Below are 20,542 nucleotides of genomic sequence, written 5' to 3'. Positions count from 1 at the left end.
AATTACTCCTGAGTTTCAAAACCTAACAAATAAAGCTTTTATAACACATCTTGTTTATAATATGGAGTACACATGTAAGAGTATTAGGATACAGTGTATTTATTTGTAAATAATTTGTAAATAGCAATGTCTAAAAAATACACATTTCTACTTTAAGAACTTTTTTTCTTTAAGGGATTTAAGAATATTCTCTAAAATTTATAGCTTTTGTAGAGCAAAACCCTGACATAAAACAAGCCCTTCACTAAGTGGCCATCAGTCCTGGCCTCTGTGACAACAAGGATTATGGAAAGGCTTTATTAGTCATTAAAGGGTTCCGCCAGGTGGGGAGAGGTCTTCAGCCAGAAGGAATGTTTTAGAGATTTGATCAGAAAACCTTGATAATGTTCCAATATGAAAAATTATACATGCATCACTGCTATAAGTAGGAAATCAAAGTATTTTAATGCCAAGCATTTCAGTTTTCCTTGACTCTACAATACCCCTGTGACCTGGACCCCGTGAGAGTGACAGAGCCGTGCCCTTGGCTCCTCCATCTCAGTCTCTGTGCCATGGCCGTTTGGCCCAGATTACATTAAAAACTCAAGGAAACCTAATTTATTCATCCAGGTCTGGTCCCTCCAGCAACAGTGCTTCACTGGAAGCTGCTTTTCAAGTCATAAGTAAACACACAGGAACAATAAAGAGATGGGAACTAGCAAAATAAAATAAACATGTTTCTCACTTAAAACAGTAAGCACAAATGGGTATGTTTTAGGATGGACAAAAATAACTAAGAATAGTTACCAGGAAATAAATGTCTTTGTTTAAAGTGAAGACAAAGAAATATGGGATTTCAGGATTAAACCAGTTCTAGGAACGAGCAGCTCCACCCAACCCACACAGCACAGGTTCTGCCCCTGCAAACTGGGGGTGGGGGGGAGGGGGGCGGTTTCTGGTGAATCTGAGATGTGTCCCCAAGCAGCCCACGGGCCCTAGTGCGTTAAGACCCTCTGCCCAGGAGTGGAATAAGAGCTGGGCCCCGGGCCTTGGGCGTGAGACCTCGGCAAGGTACGTAGACGCCCGGACCCCAACTTCCTCGGCAATGCAGTCCTCCCCCAGTATCCGGGGATTGGTTCAGGACCACCCCCGACCCCAGACACCAAAATCTTCAGATGCTTAAGTCCCTTATGTAAAATGGCAAAGCATTCGCATATAACCAAGGCACATTCTCCCGTATACTTTAAATCACCTCTAGATTATTTATAACACCTAATACAGTATAAATGCTATGTAAATAGCTGTAAATTTAATGTAAATGCCATGTAAACAGTTGCCAGCACTGCAAATTTAAGCTTTGCTTTTTGGAACTTTCTGGAATTTTTTTTTCTCGAAATATCTTCTGTCTGAGGTTGGTTGAATCTGTGGATTCAGACCCCATGGCTGCAGAGGGCCCACTGTAAATCGTCAGTGGTACCGGGCAGGGCTCTGAGCAAGGTGATGAGATTACAGGAGATGCCGCATGGGGAATGTGGCTCTCCCACCTCCGTCACCCACGGACCTGCAGTCCACCTGGACCAGCAGAGACACCTGGGGACCCGCCCTGCAAGGCTGCTCTGTGCCGGGCTTCAGGGGACCAGGCCAGACCTGCACCAGCAGGCCAGCCAAGGCAGGCTGAGCCGGCAGTGGCTCAGCTAGATCATTTTTACGCCACTCCTTGTAAGCCTTGATTTCTAATGTTCTTTTTTTTTTTTTCTTAAAGAACAGTTTCATGACATCTCATGGATATTTTCTAGTCTTCCTACCTCCAAAAACTAGCGAGAATTACCCTTCAGTCAGGGCAGCGCACCTACAGTCTCTTCCTGTCGACGGAGCCAGAGTGGGGCAGCTGGAGCTTCTGTGACGTGTGACGAAATCTCTCTTATTTGTCTACTTTCTGCTCCCCAGACTACCCCCTGCACTTTTCTACAGTCAATTTGTCTAAACTCACTCTGAATCCTAACCCTAACCAACTGACGTCCACCCTGTGGCTTCCATAGCACAGTCCCCTCCTGCGTTCATTAACGTGTCACAGTGAGTAGAGTTAAGCCCCAGGCTCCATACTACTTAGTAACTGAATGTCCATCTACAGACTTAGGCGGTCAAAATCAATCAAACTAAAGATATTTTTTATGCAAAGCACAGAACTTTGGAATTGAGGCCAAAATTAGTTATCGCGACAGAACTAAAATCTAGGAAAGTATAGATATAATATGATATGAATTTTAAGTTGACATTTTGAGTTAAAGTAAACTATTTATTTGTCACATTATCATTCACTGAGTAAACATGTTAAAGAGAAGATGATGACCATTCAATGTGGAAATGTTTATAAGACTATAGCTAATTCTTATAATCCAAGTTGTTAAGTCACATATATATTTTTTCAGGTAAAGTTTCCTGATCCACGTAACAAACCACATCACAGGATATACAGAGAAGGCCTATGTCCTCATAATTATCGTCACAAAGTTCAGATACATATAATGTTTTGATGGTTCCTAAACCACTTTTGTGGTCTATAATATATCCATGGTATATTATCTGTAAGTATTTTGAAGTGATACTGTTGATAATTCTATTTTAATTTTATATCTAAAACTCCAAATCCCCAGCCTGTGTATTGGAAAACACTGCACTACTTGGGAACATAAAACTATCACCTTATTTCCAAATAAAGAGAGAAAGAAAAACAAAACCCTATAACTCTTCATGATTACAATCAATTTCAGTGGTTCCCCAGTTTAGCTATTAAAGTCTCACCAGTGAAGAAATATCGTAGCATACGTCCCCCTTTATTTCTTTCATAGCAATTTAAAGAGGAACAATATTCTTAGCAAAAGAACATCCAATAATACTAGGACCATGAACTTCCAAACTAAGAATGTATTTATCAGGCGCAGAATTTCAGTTAAGCAGGGATTTGGAATAGCATTTTTCTAACAGAGTTAAGGAATTTGTAATGAAATTGCACCATCTAGCTACCAAAATAAGAAATAACTTGATGATCTATTCAGATCACCAAAGTAAAAGAGAATACGACCGAAACCCCTGACTTTCATATAAGAATTTAGGTAATTACTATTAGCTATATTCTACTTATTACAATTAAAATATAACATGTTTGTGATAAGATCAGTTTATCCATCAAGAGGCATTTCGAGATACAAGAGGTTCTCATATGCCCAAATAAGTGCTTCTTTAAGACAGTCATCCATAACCTCTAAGACGTGTGGGTGCTACCTTAGGTGCTTATGACAGCTCTCCTTCAGAGGGGCAGTGAAATACATACATGCAGGTCCAATTCAACACATGCTCAGGTTCTCATCTGAAGAGATGTATGACCTCTAGCAGTCCCAGTACAATACATGGTTTATGTGACCGAGAAGATGAAGAGAGTAATAAAATCACCAAAACTTTAAATAAACGAAGAGAAAGAAATCTACGAAGAGAAATAGACTCTCTGAGTCTATTTCAAAATAAAGAATTTAAATGAAAAGAAAAAGCATCTGAACTTTAACATTCACAGAACAGATATAAAATGAAAAAACACCCGAGAGAAGACTATATAAAAGGAGACTGAAAAATTAGGAGTGAGAAATCTTTAAATGGAACTTTAAACTGAGTGAACCATCTTTGACACTGCTGGTTATTCTCCAAAGCATCTTCATTTATAAAGCTTAAAAAGCAAGCATTTTTAAAGCATAAGGAACACTGTAATAAAACTGCTTTTCTGGTTGTTTTTCAAAAACTTCATAAATCTGAAGGAAAAAAATACTTGGCATGGGCTAATATCTTACTATTAACGAAGTTTATATTTCCTCTTGAAAAGAGAGCAAGTAAGTCAGGATGATGAAGAAAATGCTCAAAGCAATCTGACTCACATATTTATTCTATAATGTATTCCTCAAGTCCATTAGCACAATAAGAAACGGCTTTTCTTCCAACACAACTTCAAAGACAGGCTGGAGAGATGCCCAGATTACAAATATGTATTTCCTTAGCACTGAAAAAAATGCTCCTTCCAAAAAAATAAAAAGTACCGAAACTAAGGGCACACTACAAGTTATGTGAGAGCAGAGAAAAAACACCTACTATTGGAATTTTTGAATAAGAGAGAGAAGATCAGCAATTAATATTATGATTAATACATATAAATCAATAATGATCATCGACAGATACGGTCTGCACACAGTCGTCCAATCGCCTCTCCGTGAAATCAACAGTGTGCACTGAAGTGTGGACACCAAAGAGAAAGTAAACATACTCTGCAAGCGCTCTGAAACATTTATAAAAACTGACCACAAACGAGGCCACAAAGAAAGTCTCAATTCCAAATAATCAACATCAGACAGACCATATTCTTTGAACATGCAACTATGTTAGATACTGTTAAAAAAACAAAACAAAACTTTTTAAAAACCTTTATGTTTAAAAACTAAAGACCAGACTCCTAAATAGCCCACATGTTAAAGAAGAAATAACAACCAACTACTTCATATTAAAATTCAATGTGTTTTTAGTATTCAAAAAATTTTAAACTTAAGGATATAAAGCATGCTTAAAGGGAGATGTCCAGTCTTAAATATATTTGTTTAAAATGATAAAGACTAAAAATAAATGAGTTGTGTCTTTTACTCAAGAGGCTAGAAAAACTAAACACCCAAAGAAATTAAGAGGAAGAATAAAGAGTAGATATCAATGAAATGAAAATAAAAGTGAATATCTACAAAACCAAAAGTTGATTCTTTGCTAGAGGGTGTCTCCTTCAATAGCTTTTTCAAAGTCTTATCAAAGGAAAAAAGATGCAAAAATTTTGGAAGATAAGGAAAACTATAACTATAGATATATTTTTTAAATCATAAAAGTATCTTGAAACATCTTTTTGCCGTGACTCTGTAAAATGTGCATGAAATAAGCAACTTCCTAGAGAAGCACCGTGGAAGGGACTGCTGGTTGACCCCCGTGCCTGATCTCCCTTCTTATAGCAAAGCTTCCTGCCCTGTGTGCAGCCCACATGTGGTAGCCGTGCTGGTTCCAGAACCCTCGGCCCCTAGCCAGGCAGGAAGCCTCCGCCACTTACCCAAGTGCCTTGCAAAATCATCATTTTCTGACCATGCCAGGCAATGAGAAAATTTGGCAAGTTCTAGTCTGTATTAATGGAACCTCTGATTGCTAGCTAAGCAAACGGATGCCTGGAATAAAGGTGTCACTTCATCGACCCCTTCGTGACAAAGATCTGGCCAATATAATGTAAGTAGAAGCAGTGTGCATCACTTCCATTAAATAGCCTAAAAGAGAAGAGGTGGGCCCTTCTCCTACTTCCCTTTTCCTTCTTGCTGGCTGGAACGCAGTCGTGAAGGCTAGAGCCGACAGCCACTGTGGCCCACGAGGTGCCCTGAGGAATGGAAGTCACGCATGGGGGGAGGAGGCAGAAGGGTCTGGATCACCACCACCTCCAGACTGACTCATGACCTTCCACCTCACTTAAGCCACTATTGCTTCAGATCTTTCCTCCACCCACAGGTAAGCCTAATCCTAACTGATTCAATTATTAACTACCATAATAAACTCAAAACGAAATAGGAAATGGAATAGACTCACTTAGGAAAGTGACTTGGTAAAACAAACAGAAAGGACCAGTTTGAGAGAACAGAAAAGCTAGCAACACAGAGATGCCAATACTAAGAAAAGTGAGAGAGGAGGAGGAACCAGCAATGGAGACAGAGGAGAGGTGACCGGCACAGAGCAGGGGTGACTGGCACGGAGCAGAGGTGACCGGCACGGAGCAGGGGTGACCAGCACGGAGCAGGGGTGACCAACATGGAGCAGGGGTGACCGGCATGGAGCAGGGGTGACGGGCACGGAGCAGGGGTGACGGGCACGGAGCAGGGGTGACGGGCACGGAGCAGGGGTGACCAACATGGAGCAGGGGTGACCGGCACCAAGCAGGGGTGACCAACATGGAGCAGGGGTGACCGGCACCAAGCAGGGGTGACCGGCACGGAGCAGGGGTGACTGGCACAGAACAGGAGCACCAGAGAGGCATGCTGCTGTCCTGGGAGCCAGAGGGAGAAGGCACATCAAGGAGCAGCGCCCCACTGAATCAGGTGCTGCTGCTAATTCCAGTAAGATGAGGCCTGAGAATTACACGAGGCGGCTTTACCAACCAGGAAGGCAGGTGACCTTGACAAGAGCAACTCAGAAAAGTCATCCACAAGAGGATGGGAAGGGGTGAACTGTAGCTGGTGAGTACATCCAATTCCACCGAGGAGTTCTGCTATACAGGGAGGCAAGGCAATGGAGCAAGGGTGAGCAGCCAAAGCAAAACCAAGAAGGATGAACACAATTCCAGTCAAAATCACAATAGGATTTCTAACGGAACCACACAAACTGATTCTAAAATTCATACAAAGCCAGAAAGATTTAAGAATAATAGCCAAGACAACCTGGGGTGCGGGAGGAGTGGAGGGGAACAATTAGAACGTCTTTCCCAGACATAAAAACATAGGACTTAAAACAGGAGGAACACACCAGAGCCCAGAAATACACCCACACACGAGGGGTTTGGGTTCACTAGAGGGCGGCACCACTTACAAGGAGAAAACAAGCAGATCCCTACCCGCGACATAAACAAAAACTCCAGATTAGAGACCTAGATGTAAAAAAGAAAACAAACTATTTTAAGAAAACTACTGAGATCATCTCTATTACCAGGATAGGACAGTTTTTTTTTTTTAAGGCAAGAGCAAAACAACTTACAAAGAAAAAGGCTGATTAAATTTTATATCAAAATAGAAAAGTTCTGTATATAAAAAGACATTAAGTTAGACAAGTAACAGATTGGGAAGATGTTTACAGCATGAGACACAAGGGATTATTCCATAACACATGTAATATATGCAACCATAACATATACCATATATGATATTTATTATTATAGGATATATGACATATGCAACCATTTTACACACACACACACACACACACACACCAATAACAAAAGGACAAACACCACTAAAGAAAACGGGCAAAGATGTGAACAGGCAACACATGAGAAGAAACCACAGTGTCAATTCCAAAACCCACAAGCGCTGAAAATGGAAAGATTTTTTCATAAACTTGGCACAAAAACTCATGTGAGGTTATATTTACCATTCTGCCCACCCCCTTAGTGGTACTCTTAATCCAGGCTGTTGTGGAACTGTTCATGCATTTGATTACCTCTGACCTCAGCAGGGATTAGAGGATATACAGTGTATGTACCACATCACGCTTCTGAATCCAAATACTTCTGGCATCAGGAGTTCTGCATACAGGACTGTGGCTGAACCGACACCAGACAGTTGATATGAGGCCAGAGCAATCAACAAAAAGCCCCTCGCACAGAGGGAGGCAACAAATGTGTGTTGCTATTAATACTAAATTAAAGAAACAAGAAGATACAATCGTACACCCTTCAGATTGGCCAAAAAATTCGTTAAGGGTGACAACTTAACAAATGATGCTGGAACATTTGGATACCATACGCAAAAATAAATAAATAAACTTCAATATACCTCACATTCTACACAAAAATTAACTCAAAATATAAAACCTAAAACTATGAAACCTCTAGAAAATATATGAAGAAACCTCTATGACTGAGGGTTAGGCAAGACTTCTTAGACACAACACCAAAAGCACAACCAACAAAAAGAGCAAACCGCTACATCTGACTGCTTTAAAATTTTAAACTGTTGCTCTTTGAAAGACGCTGTTAAGAGAAGGAAAAGACAAGCCACAGACTGGATGAAAATATTTGCATATCATGTCTGATAAGGGTCTCGTATCCAGAATATAAGAAGAATTCTCAGAACTCAACAGGAAGAAAACAACCAGCCTAATTTTAAAAGGGGCAAAAAAATTTGGACACTTTACCAAAGAAGATATTAGAATGGAAAAATAAGCACAGAAAAGACGTTCAACATCATTAGCAACTAAGAAAATGCAAATCAAAACCACAAGAAATTAAAAAGACTGGCCATACCAAGTGTTGATGAGGATGTGGAGGAACTGGAACTCAACTGCTGGTTGGAACGGAAAGTGGTGCAACCACCCTGGAAGACAGTCTGGCAGTGTTTTAAGAAGGTGAACATACATTTACCACGTGACCCAGCAGTCCCACTCCTAAGTACTTACCCAATGGCATGAAAGTATTTGTTCACACAAAGACTTGTTCACAGCAGCTTTGTCTGCAACAGTCCCAAACTGGAAACAACCCAGATGTTCCTTGGCTGATACATGGGTAAGCGCACGGCGGTACACCCATACCGCCGACTACTTACTACTCAGCGGTAAAAGAAAAAGTGAACTGTTGATACAGGATGCAACGTGGAGATATCTCAAAATAATCAGGATGGATAAAAGGAGCCAGACCCAATAAAAAGTATATACCAAATGAGTCCATTCATACACAGTTCTAGGAACACAAACTAAAGTGACAGAAGGCAGATGCGCGGCTGCTGGGGATTGGGGGGCGGGGGGGACATGGAGAGAAGTGGGTGGGAGGGATGCCCAAGGGCCACTTCTGAGGGCAGTGGGCATGTTCGTTATCTTGGCTGTGGCTGCACGGATGTGTGGCAGCAGAGACTTTCATTCCATTCGGAGAACAAATCGGTCCAGCCTTTGACAGTACCTGGTGAAACTGCAGCTCTGCCCGCGCTCTGGCAGAGCAATTCCAGGCCTGGCACGGCCTCTAAAGTAGGGGGGTCGCAAATCACAGGCCCAGGCCTGGTTCTGCTGTTGTGAATACAGTCTCACTGGAACGCAGCCACACATCTGTTTACTGGTATCTATGCTATAGCCGCCTGCAAGCTCGTCAGCAGAGATGAGACGTCGCAACGGACGCTGCACAGCTCTGAAGCCTTAAATATTTACTCCCTGGCCTTTTACAGAAGACGCGTCCTGACCACTGCTGGAGAGAGACACTGGCTCTTGTGTGCCAGGACACACGCAAAGGAGCCCGTGGAAGCACTGTTCACAACAGCGAAAGGCTGAAGAATCCTAAACGTCCATCAGTAAAGGAATTAATTACTGACAAACACTGGAATACCATTCATCAATTAAAATGAATAAACTGGATCTACCGGTATCAAAACAGGCAGGGTCTCAGAAACATCACGCTGTCTGAAGAAAGCAACTTGCACAACAAATCAACAACAGGATAAAGTTACAAGCTCATAAAGCAATGCAGATACACATAAAAGTAAGGAGCACACCAAATGCATCTTAGTGGCTGCCCCCGTGAGAACAGGATTAGAGCAAGGACAGAAAGCACTTCAACTTTTCCTATACATTTTAACTTATTTTTGAAAATCTAATTAAAATGTTTTTAGAAGACCCACAAGTTAAATTTAAATCTGATGTCTATAACATACCAAAGAAAAAAAAGCAGAGAAACTTGCTGACTTTTCCCACTCAACTGTAATACACATCGCCCCTGACTTTAGAACACTCATTAACTGTACTTCTTTAAAGCAGCAAATGTTCACCAAACAAGGGAATTTTTTCCCTTTTATCTTCTGAAGTCAGAAGATCTACTAATCTGAAATTTACTCTTCAGAGGAAACTGAAACACAGGCCTAGTGTGCTTTGCAGAAAAACATAGCTATAAAATTTAAACCAACTGAAGCTTCAAAGGTTACCTACAGTAACAGCCCGAGGCCCACACTGGAGGTTTCCGAGAGGGTTGTAGAAACACTGCCAGGGACACCGGGACAAGTCCTCAGGCCTATGAAAAGGACTATGACATATTAAAATTCCACAGCAATAGACCATAAACGGCAGAAAGAGTTTTTCTCCTTTCAGAAGAGCTGGCGGTGGTGTTGCCGGCAGAACTCGGGCTACGCTACTCTCCCGTTACTGCTGTAAAGGGCTCCCTCTAACGGTGGGCTCTACCGTGCGGCTCTCCTCAGTAGCTATGAATCCTGCAGGCCGTATCTGCATGTCAAACCAGGACATTTTAAGCAAAATTATCTAAAACAAATAACCGTTCATTCAACTGGAAGGAAAGAAAGGTGTCTGTGGGAGTGTGTATGCAGAACTTACTGGAACTGTTGGCTGCTGATAAAGCTAACTAACCAAGAAACTTCTGTTAAAAAACCCCAAAATGAAGACTGATTCTTATTTTTTTAAGGCGCGATAACGGAAACCTCACCGTGGCATTTGAGGCACACTACCCGGCCTGCAGGTATTCACCCCAGGTCACGTGCCCAAGGGCAGTGGCTGGTACGAGGCCGTGGGTTCCAACAAAGCCACATCACACGCCTGTAAGGGAGACGGCTGGAGGCCAGATACAAATAGCACGTGTATTTAAAAGCCAGCCCTGAAAACTTGCCCCGACTCTTCCTTCGTCATCAGCCAGGGCCATGCGGACAGCCTGTCCGCTCTGCGCAGGGAGAAGGGATGCACCAGGCAGGAAGGGGTCAACATGGGGTCAGAGCAGAACAGGCCTTGGACCCTGACTCCTGAGCTCCCAAGCAAGGCCACTGCCCCACCCGGGACGGGACTGGATGTGGGTCCAGGGAAGCAACGTCGCACCCCAAAAGCCCCAAATCTTCTATCCTCCCAACTGGAGGGTGGGGGGGATGGGAAGAGGCTTGTAAACATGTAAACAGACATTACTGATAATCACAACATTTGAAAGATGCTTCTAATTTTTAAATGTAAATGTGTGAAACAGACTGCTAAAATGCCACTGTTTACAAAAATCATTTTGTTACCTTCTCTCCAGGTCTGGGTGACTGCTGCAACTTCTCATAATCTTTCTTAGTCTCCAAAATTTTTTTGACAAGTCCTCCTGTTGAAAACCAGTGGTTTTATGTTAAAGTGATTCTCTGCCCTAAGAAGCTATCCTGTTCTAAAGGGGTGGGGGGCTGGGGGTGAGGAGGAATACTAAGTTCTTATTCTTTCTCTTTCTATACTGAAACAGCTTCAGATAATCATTATATGATAAAAGATCAAAGCAATTCTCTCAGCCTATTGTAGACTAAGTACGAATACTTTTTTTATATTGGGACAAGTCATCAGCTTTTTTTTTTCTTTTTAAAAAGGATTACTCGTGGGGTAAATATCATATGAAAAACCATTTGAATATATCTTGTTTGGTACATTTGACCTTGGAACCATGTGAATATTTTACATAAGGGAATATTTTATATAAATAAAACAAAATTAAATCAAAAATTTCAAAGTCTAAAAGTTGAAAGCAAAATGAAACTATAAACGTAACAGTATCAAAACCCTGAAGCATCATGAACTGTCAGCTCATATCTGAAATCGTGTCTCCACTGAATCAGAAGCTGGAGCAGTACCACAGTCCGTGCTCTGCAGGACTGAGACCCGAGGAAGAAGAGGTTCATCCGAAACCCTGAAATCAGACCTGCCTCCTTCCCCTTGACCCTGTTCCCGCCCCACCCCCCGTTACAGCTACGCAGGCCAAACACACTTATCACCACGTCCACCTTCTCCCATCATGCCTTGCAACCAGAGCCCTAAGACCCTGCAGGTACATCGGAGAAAACCCACAGGAGCAAATGCCTCCTTTTTTCCAGTTCTGAGGGACCATGAAGCAAATATCATGAAAGAGTCCCTTCTAATTGCTCCTTGAGGACAGAAGTGATGGTGACTTTTTCATTTTGGTTTTTTTGCTTTTGTTTCTTAATTTTTTATAAATAAATAAAATAAATAAACATAACAGTACCATGTTGGCAAGCCTAACCGAACAGAGAAGAATTGGTTGTACATCCCTAATGGGATATACGCTAAGAATAAAAAGGCAAGCAGATCTGCCAAAAACGATCCTAAGGTGTTTCCAGTAATCACGTTGTTGTTAACCACCAGTGGCGTTGCTCTAAATTGCTGTGAGTGTACAATGTAGGGTAAAGAAACAAACAGCTACTGCTACTGGGAGCCAGGATTGGGGCGCGAAACAGGAATGTACCTGCAAAAATCAAAGAACTTAGGAAGAACCCTGCAGTCATAAATCTAAGTTGGAAATACCAGTACAAACTCAGGATATACTTTCCTACAAAAAAAATTAGAAAACCCCCAGAAACAATGACCAACCCAGAAGCAAGTTGCAGCCAGGCTCCTTAGAGACACTGGGTGGGAAATACACAAAACGAGCCTGAAACATCTGTCCTACCATAAACAAGGAAGCTACAAAGTCCACTGGGACGCGTCAAAAGGCCCCCACGGTCAAACACTGGACAACAGAACATCAAGGAGAAAACTGAGATGGACTGAAATGGAACACGTCAAGTGTGTTAAAAACCATGACATCATACAGACATCAAGCGCTTGCTTCGGCAGCACATATACTAAAATTGGAACGATACAGAGAAGATTAGCATGACACTTGTGCAAGGATGACATGCAAATTCGTTCCATATTTTTGTAAATCAGCTACTCCAATAAAAATTAAAAAAAAAAAAAAACACCACCACCACCAAAGCCCTCATTAGTCACCCCTGAAGGTGCCAGAAGACAAATGCACTATCAAGAAAACTGATCAATAGAGGGGAAGCATGAAGCTGGGCCTCGGAGCGGCAAATTCCTGCAGAGGGAAAGCCTCACAGTGTGGAGATTGCCAACTAAAACATGCTGGAGGGGGAAGGGGGCGGTACGAGAATGGTCACCATCCCTGCAACCCTCATGAAACAACGGACTGAGACCGACCTCCAAGCACAGAGACGGGCAGGTGTGATGAAGAACCAACACCACCTGTCAAGTGTTCTTGCCCGAAAAACGTGAATCTGACCAAGTCTCTAGAACTAATTTACAGGAACTGAAGAACATGGAAGAAACCCACAACACTGGGGTGTGACAAGCAGCACCCAACTGTGAGGAACTCTGCTGGACAACCGACCAGCCTCTTCAACAAATAAATTACAAGGGGGATGGGGTGGGAGGGGACCTACAGGCTAAGAGAGGATTCAGAGTTAGATCCACCAGATGCAAACACAGGGACCTTATTAGGATTCTGACTCACACAAACTGGAAAAAAAACACACAAAACAACTGGAAAAAAAAATAGGCATTTGATGATATTAAGGAATGACTGCTTTTTTTATATATAATAATGGAGTTATGGTTATGCTTTTTTAAAAAGAACATGTTTATGGCAGAAACGATGCTCTCCAGGACTTGAAAGCAGTCGGTGGAGACTGAGATAAGACCAGATCACCGCTCACCGCAAAAGCTGCACGACAGTCAGGGGTTCACGAGACTATTCTCTCTGCTTCTATAAACGTTTGAAATCAAAGAAGACATTGTGCTTGGGAAGAAAACAATATGACAGAACTGTCAACCTGGGAAGGACTTCAGGGGTCATCCAATCCCACAGTCTAACTGTGCAGAAAAGAAGTGATGTCATCCCCACAACTGCCTACAGCTGCCCTCCGGGGTCCTGGCCACGCCCCCCCAGCAGCTTCCATCGCCTCCCAGAATAAACCACACACGGAGGAGGCATCCGTGCCCACGGCATCCTATCTACTGCTACTCAGACCCCTGACCAAACCCAGGCAGGCAAAGCTCATTTCACCAGATCCTTTCAAAACACACGGAGCAGACACACGTGTGCACACACAACCCCACGACTCACCGTGCTTCTCATCTTCTAATTCCACCGCTTGTACCTGAGCAGGAATGGAAGGAGAAGAAAAGGAGATTCAGATTTGTTGGAATCTCAAACTCATGCTTGCATGCATCTCAGCAGAGGTGACAAAATTAAAGATGGCAGAGAACTAACTGAAACGCTGGAGGAAAATTCTGTCTACACAAATCTCAAAGTGGGAGAATTAATTCCAGTGCTGTCTGAGTGTGATTATAACACATCCGCTGCGGCTGACCAACCATTTCAAGCTCTGACACCTCAGAGAGCTGCGGGGCGGCCTCCACCACAAACTGATCGTCGTCCTCATTGTCAGAATTCTGTGACTCCACGATCACATTTGAGATGGTTTTACCACTTCCTGTCCTAAATGAAAAGAAATTAGATTAAATCAGAAACATTCCCCAGGTCACACGTCCTCATCAATCCCAGCGTCTGGAACTGTGTCTGAGGTTCCCTGAGAGGAGGCCAGAGCTGAGACGCAGTCTGCAAACGTGAAGTCTGGGGAAAGCCGCCAGGCCCCGCCCCCCCGTGCTGCCCCGCCCCCACGCCATGCCCTCTTCCCAGCCGGGCTCGCTGCCGCACCAGCCCTGGGCCTGCAGCCCCTCTCCAGGAGAGGCCCAGTCTCCCAAGTCGCAAACCTCAGGGCAGGGGTGGCACTGGTGGCCCTGCTGGCAAGCGCCGCCCCAGACCCCCGCTCCTTGGCCTCTCGCGGGAACACAGCAGCCTCCTCGAGGCCCCTCATTTGGCTGCTGGGCGCTGTCCCTGACCTACGCCCCGCCCAGCACCTTCACTTACACACCTCCTCTCCCCAAGGGCCTGCCATCATTCTGGACCAGTCCGATGTCCAAGGGCTCCTGACCCGGTCTCCCTGGTAACCGCCTCCATCCAAGGGCTCTCTCCTGCCTCCAGTGGCCACCGCTGGAACTGCCCCTCCTACTGTCACCCCGCTGCAGACCACCACCAGCTGCCTGCTGCTTAGGCACCGACTTCTGCTGCGCCTGCACTTGGACCACAGCCCCCAGACCCAAACACTCCATGGCTCCCCACCAGCCCCTCCTGCCCTCATTTCTTCCCTACCAACCTGACACAGTCACGCTTCAACAAACACACTTCACCCCCTGCCACTATCTCTCCAGCACACGTACACACACGTGCACACACACCCTTCAGTGGGATGGAAGGTCCGGAAGGAGTCCCTGCACTTGGGTGTGAGCTCTCAACACAACACCCGCTTCCCACTAACACCTTCGGCTCCATCCCCAGGGTCCTCAGACACTCCCAGCTGCCCGTCCTGCCCCACCAGGACTGACCTTGTCTCGTCCTTGGTCTTCCACGCCCTCTGCACACCCCGTCGGCCTACATCCCACCACTTCCAACTCCTGAAACCCTCCCCGACATCCTTCCCCTCAGCAAACTCTCTCCATCCTCACCCTCATCCCGGAATGCTGCCGCCACGTGCCTGCCCTGCGAGGCCTTCCTCCTTCTGGCCTCCGACCGCCAGGTCCCAGGGAGGGTCAAGGTTTTCCTTGTGCTTATGGAGGCTTCCAGATCTTTCTCCCTAAAATCTCCCAACTCTGAATCTCGCATTGTCAGAGATTCCCCGAGAATCAGAGTCTCGCCCTGAACCCCATTATGAGTGCTGCCATCTGCCAACCCCAGGCCTCACCCCTGCACTCCAGGCTCCTGGCTTCACTCTTGAGGATTTCAAGGGCTGAGAAATGATCCTTCCCAGTCCCTGGGCTCTAGGGTCCCCGGATTCTCCCACATCCGTCTCTTAGCCACACTCCCAGGGTGATGCCTTGTCACTGCCACCGACAGCAAATGCTTAACCGCAAATCCAAGCACCCACACTGTGACCACCCCCACCCATCTTCCCAACTCCGGCTGGAGAACAACGTCCACGCGATGCTGACCCATCACTTCACCCCACGTGCCCGGGAGGCACCCCACAGACCTCTGGGCTGGGGCTGCCTGCCCTCCACAGATGTTCAGCAGCATCCTCAGCTCCAAGCCCCAACGAGATGCCAAGGGCCTCACCTCCACCTCCTCCCCAGTCACGATGCTACAAAACATCCCCAGACGTGGCCCCGGGCTGGGGCGGCCCCCGGATGAGGACCTCTGCCCTCGTCCGTTCACCAGCCCCTCTCGTGGAGGACGCTGTCCACCGCGTCCTCTCTCCTCTGAGCCCTGCTCCTCCTCCCCCAGACTCGCTGTTGGCTCAGAAGAAAGACGAAGAGCCAGGGTCTCACCTCCAGGGTACTCACCCACCCGCCAGCTCCCGGCCTTCTCTGAGGCCATTCCCTCCACACGTCCTGGCCCACCCAGGGGCTCTGTTCCTACAATCCCCTCTCCCCACCCCGCAACGCTGGCATCTCCAGCCTCCCCACTGGACCATCCCCCGCACCAGAAAAATGTGTGAGCCGTCTCATCTTAAAAACAGAGACCCCTAACTTCCCCTGACGTTGCGCATCCCTCCGCTTCCCCGGCAACCACACGTAAAACACGGCTACGCCGCCTCCAGGCCCTGCCTCCCGTTCCATCTGAAGCCCACTCCGACCAGCCTGTTTTCATCTTCCTAGTTTTTTGTTTTGATTTTCTGTACTGGATCCACAGGTAGATTTGTAAAATTTATAAAAGCCCTGACTGAGGCTTGTCTTTATACTGCTCATGACTTTCTGACCACCTTTGGTTTTTTAATTTTTGTGCAATTAAGCCTTTAAATTTTTTTATCCTATTTTTCCCCTAATTGTTTTTATGCTTAGAAAATCCTCTATCTAGAGATGGGGGCAATCCACTTTCCCCGTAACTGTAAAGACATAACCGTATGAGCATGAACACCTGTGTTTTCCCTCACTTCTATCTGAAGTGTGTGGCAGGCACGAGGTTTGAGGTCACGGTCTACCCCGGGTTCTCTTTTACTCAACAGCAAGTGCTCCCTGCACCGTCTGCTGCCTGCTCCGCCCCCGCCTCTCAGCACACGCACGATCCTCACCCATCCCTATCCCACCAGCGCCAGAGAAGCCCTGCCCCTCGGTGCCAACACGGATGCCAGGGCCTCACCTGTCTGTCGTCAGCACCTCCACACTCTCCTGCCGCCTGACCCGGGGAGGTGCGGGCCTTGCGCTCCCGGGCCGAGGTATCCTCCTAAAAAGGGATACAAAACACTTGCACGTTTCAAAGTGGACAGATGAAAACCCACATTAATGTTAATGCTAATTTCCAGGCCACCATCAATATGCCAGTTAGGACATAGTCTGCAGAACAGTAAGAACGTTCCATTAACCTGACAAGTCTAAAAGTATCCATCTTTTAATCTTACATTCTCGTTAATTTTAAGGTACAAAAGGTAGTAACATAACTATCAGGAATCAAACCATGACATAATTTAGTCTCAAGTACGAATTTCCCTAAATCTCTAAAACATTCTATGTGAGTTAGTTACACCTCAGGTACAAGAAAATTAAACAGTTTTTGCTTTCTCTGTACACACACTTCCTCACAATTAAGCTCAAGCATTAAATGAGCTGTGGAAGGTACGGAGAGGAGCAGGGCAGCTGCCCAGGCGGGAACCAGAGCACACGAACCTGACGGCGGCTGGGAGCTCGCCTGGCAGCTCGGAATTCTCCGGCACCTCACACTTCTCCTGGCCAGAAGGTCCAACGTCTCCTTCTGGACGGACAGCAAGCCAACCAGCAGTTCACAAAGAAAGAAGCAAACAACTGGTAAATATGTGAAGAGACAGCAATCAAACAACTGCAAATATAAATGAGCTTTTTTTCATCTATCATTTTGATGAAGTTAAAACAGGCACTTGATATCTAAATTTGGGGGGAGATTTGGGGAAACGGGCACACTCAAACCCTGGGAATACAAACTGGTTTAACTTCTCAAGAAATAGAATTCAAAAGGTAGGTTAATCAAGTCAGCAATTTAACTTAAAGGAAATACAAGCTAAGGAAAGAAGCGGACACGTGTAACCTCGTGTCAAGACGCTCACCCGTCAGCATTTACAACAGTGACAAGACACTAGGAAACTTCAGGAAACTGCGGTTTGTGAGACCCTCGTATAAAACATTCATCATGTTAATGTACGTATAATCAACAGAGTAGGGTAACATATCTGATAATTAACATAAACATAGGTGGGGTTCTAGAAGGACATTCATTCAAGTTATGAGCAGGGGTACTGCCAGTGCTTTTCATTTTCTTCTTCATATTTTTCTGCATTTTTAAGGTTTTTTACTTTGGCTCTGTACCATATTATTTTTATAATCTGAATAGAGTTTTGTTCATTTTGATAAATATTTAAGCAGTAAATAATAAGCCCAAACTAGAATATTAAGACAATTACATTTACTCTTACTATTTAAAGTAAAAGGACTTTATACATTAGAAGAGAGTAAAATCAGAATTTGATTATTGGAAATACAGTTTACACTCAGGAAGAAATTCTGAAATGTATTCTTTTGAAACATATTTTCATAAAATATGAAAATTAAATCTTAACTTGGTGTAGTTATGTTTCCTTAAGTTACTTTCACTAATACAATTTGTAAAACATAAATCTGAGAGCACATGTTAATAACTATACACACGTACACAACTGATACCAAACAGATTTACTTAAGGCTATTCCTTACCTGCATCACTAGGGAAATCACCTAAAAAAAAAAAAAAAAAGGTGCATCAGAAAATCAACTTCTGTGTTAGGAAACCTCAGTATATTAAATGAGCAGAACAGGATTAGCGAAAAATACATAATTAATAATTTTGGATGTCTACTGGGGAAAAAAATGGTCATTTCCTCATAGCCTTTTTTCTAGTTTCCTACTGCCACTGTTTTATTTTCAAAGAGAGAAAGACAAAGAACAAACAAAACTATGAATCAGGACATGTTATACATGAAAACAGGAAGCAGCGATGAGAAGAAAGCGTATCCATCAAAGAGAGGAATGAAAGAAACAGAAGAGGGAGAAGGTGACAGAGCCTCGAAGCCACGGACGGATTGACTGACTCCATGTGTGTGGGACGAGCCAGGGGTGAACTGGCGAACACACCTTGGGGCATTTTCAAGGCTCTGGATGGAAGCAAACAAGAGCCCGTCTTACATAACTCAGCAGCGAGTGTTTCTCCATCGGCTCCTAAATAAGAAGAAAGTGTCTCTGCCCCACACGGGCCTGCCTTGGCACTCTTCCCCCAGGACCCTTTCTCTTCAAGTGCCGCTTTATGGGGACAAACGTGACCGACGCGGCCACAGTCAACGAGTGAAGCACTGCAGGGGTGGGTGGACCCAGGAAGGTCTCTGTGTTACACTCTTAAAATGCATAAACACATGTGCAGAAGACCCAAAACTCCCTGGATTCAGGTAGGGCCTGGACAGACGCCCCCCCGGGATGGGCCCAGCTTACCCTCGGGACACACAGACGCGACAGACAAGCGCCCCTCAGACCCCGGAGCTGTGCGCCGGCGGGGGTACCTCGAGGTGGCCTGTGGACGCTGTGATCAGAGCCACAGAAACGCTGCCCCAAAGAGGGCGGCTCTAGGGGCGGAGGGGGCCCCTGCTTAGGGCATCGGGGGGACCCGGAAGCCCTCCAGGACCCCATCTGCGTGGGACACAGAGCCTCCCGGAGGTCCCGCCCCACAGAGGGACAAGGCAAGGACAGGCCTGGGGAGCGTGGCTCCAGACGGAGCCTCTGGAAGACGGGGTGACGGGGGCTGCCCGGCAGGACGTGCAGCGGCCGCAGCCGCCCTCCTCGCTGCCCTGTCGCCTGGTGCGCGGGAGAGAGACCAGCCTGAGAGCCGCTGGGCCACCGGGGCCCCGATGCCACACCCCCAGACTCTCTTCAAAGCCCATGCCCTCAGCGTCGCTGGGGACAGGCTGTGGGTCCCGGAAAGGTGGCTGAGTCACGAGCTGATGCCCAGGTGGTGAGGGCACACAGCAGCCCCGCCCACAGATCGGCCCGGGCCCTGGGCGCCCCGTCCTCGCGGATGCCCAGGTCCTCTGCGGCTCCACCTGCTGCCCAGATTCCGGGGCCGAGGCGGCCCGTGCAGGCGCTCTGTCCCCCTCATCCCTCGTCCCAGATGAGCGCACCCTCACAGCCGGCCGCGCCCCCCCTGAGCTTGGGGAGCCTGCCCTCAGGTGTCTGCGCGCCTTGAGACTCGGCCGCTCCCCCTCCCCGCCACGCCACAGCCCAGGCTGCTCTCGCCTCTGGACCACGCGCTGCGCTGCCCACGTGGAGGCCATCTGAGTAGGGCTCAGTCACTCATCGTAAAAACGCCATCGGCTTCCTGCTGCGAAGCTCCCTGACGTGGCCACTGGCCCCAGCTCTCACCCCTGCCCCTGCCCAAAGGCTCTCCCTGACCCTCCCCCAGAGGGTGCAGAGTCCCTCCCCCCAGACCACCCCCAGCACCCCTTAGGGCACCTACTGGCTTCTGCCCACTCATGCACTCACTGCCTTAGGGCCTAGCACACAGTAGGCCTTCAACCAACATTTTCTACTGGACAAACTGACAAACGTCTGCCCTCACCTGGCCATGCCCCTGCTGCCCCGGTCCCAACACCCTGCACCAGGCCCAGCACTGGGGCACAACTCACGTGCCAGGGGGCACGTGCACCCCTCCATGCTCGAAGGAGCTCCAGGGCCTTAAAAAGCAAATGCTGAACGTGGACTTTACCACGACTTTTTTTTACTGCTGAGAAAAATTATGCCAAAAGCAGAACCCCACTGAGGTAGGACTTAAGACACTCAGAGAACATCACAGACAGAAAAGTCACGGTCATGACAGCGCTCTGAGCTGAAAGTCCTCTTTGGACCTGAAACCTGGGGGACGCAGCTCGGCCTCTGGGACCCCCAGCAGCAACTGAGG

The 20,542-nt window shown here is 46.1% G+C and overlaps 1 protein-coding gene across 7 annotated transcripts in view; it reads right to left on the bottom strand.

The window, feature by feature from the left end:
• TRAF3IP1 (TRAF3 interacting protein 1) overlaps window positions 1-20,542 on the bottom strand; it is a 65,580-nt gene that overhangs the window by 24,940 nt on the left and 20,098 nt on the right. For 5 of the 7 annotated variants that reach the window (XR_014265060.1, XM_082466214.1, XM_082466215.1 and 2 more), the window contains 5 exons: window positions 17,260-17,344; window positions 16,736-16,819; window positions 13,915-14,038; window positions 13,664-13,697; window positions 10,782-10,858 (listed from right to left, as the gene is read on the bottom strand). Coding sequence is in view for 6 of the 7 variants with exons in the window: in XM_082466214.1 (XP_082322340.1) it covers window positions 10,782-10,858; window positions 13,664-13,697; window positions 13,915-14,038; window positions 16,736-16,819; window positions 17,260-17,344 (404 nt within the window). In the remaining variant the exon portion in view is untranslated. Of the gene's footprint in view, window positions 1-10,781; window positions 10,859-13,663; window positions 13,698-13,914; window positions 14,039-16,735; window positions 16,820-17,259; window positions 17,345-18,315; window positions 18,337-20,542 lie in introns of all 7 variants that reach the window. The other 2 variants (XM_082466216.1, XM_082466212.1) reach the window with 2 other exon arrangements.

The sequence above is a fragment of the Balaenoptera physalus genome, assembly GCF_965194825.1.
Source record: "Balaenoptera physalus genome assembly, chromosome: 6".
Classification (NCBI taxonomy): domain Eukaryota; kingdom Metazoa; phylum Chordata; class Mammalia; order Artiodactyla; family Balaenopteridae; genus Balaenoptera; species Balaenoptera physalus.
This window is presented reverse-complemented; position numbering and strand designations above follow the sequence as displayed.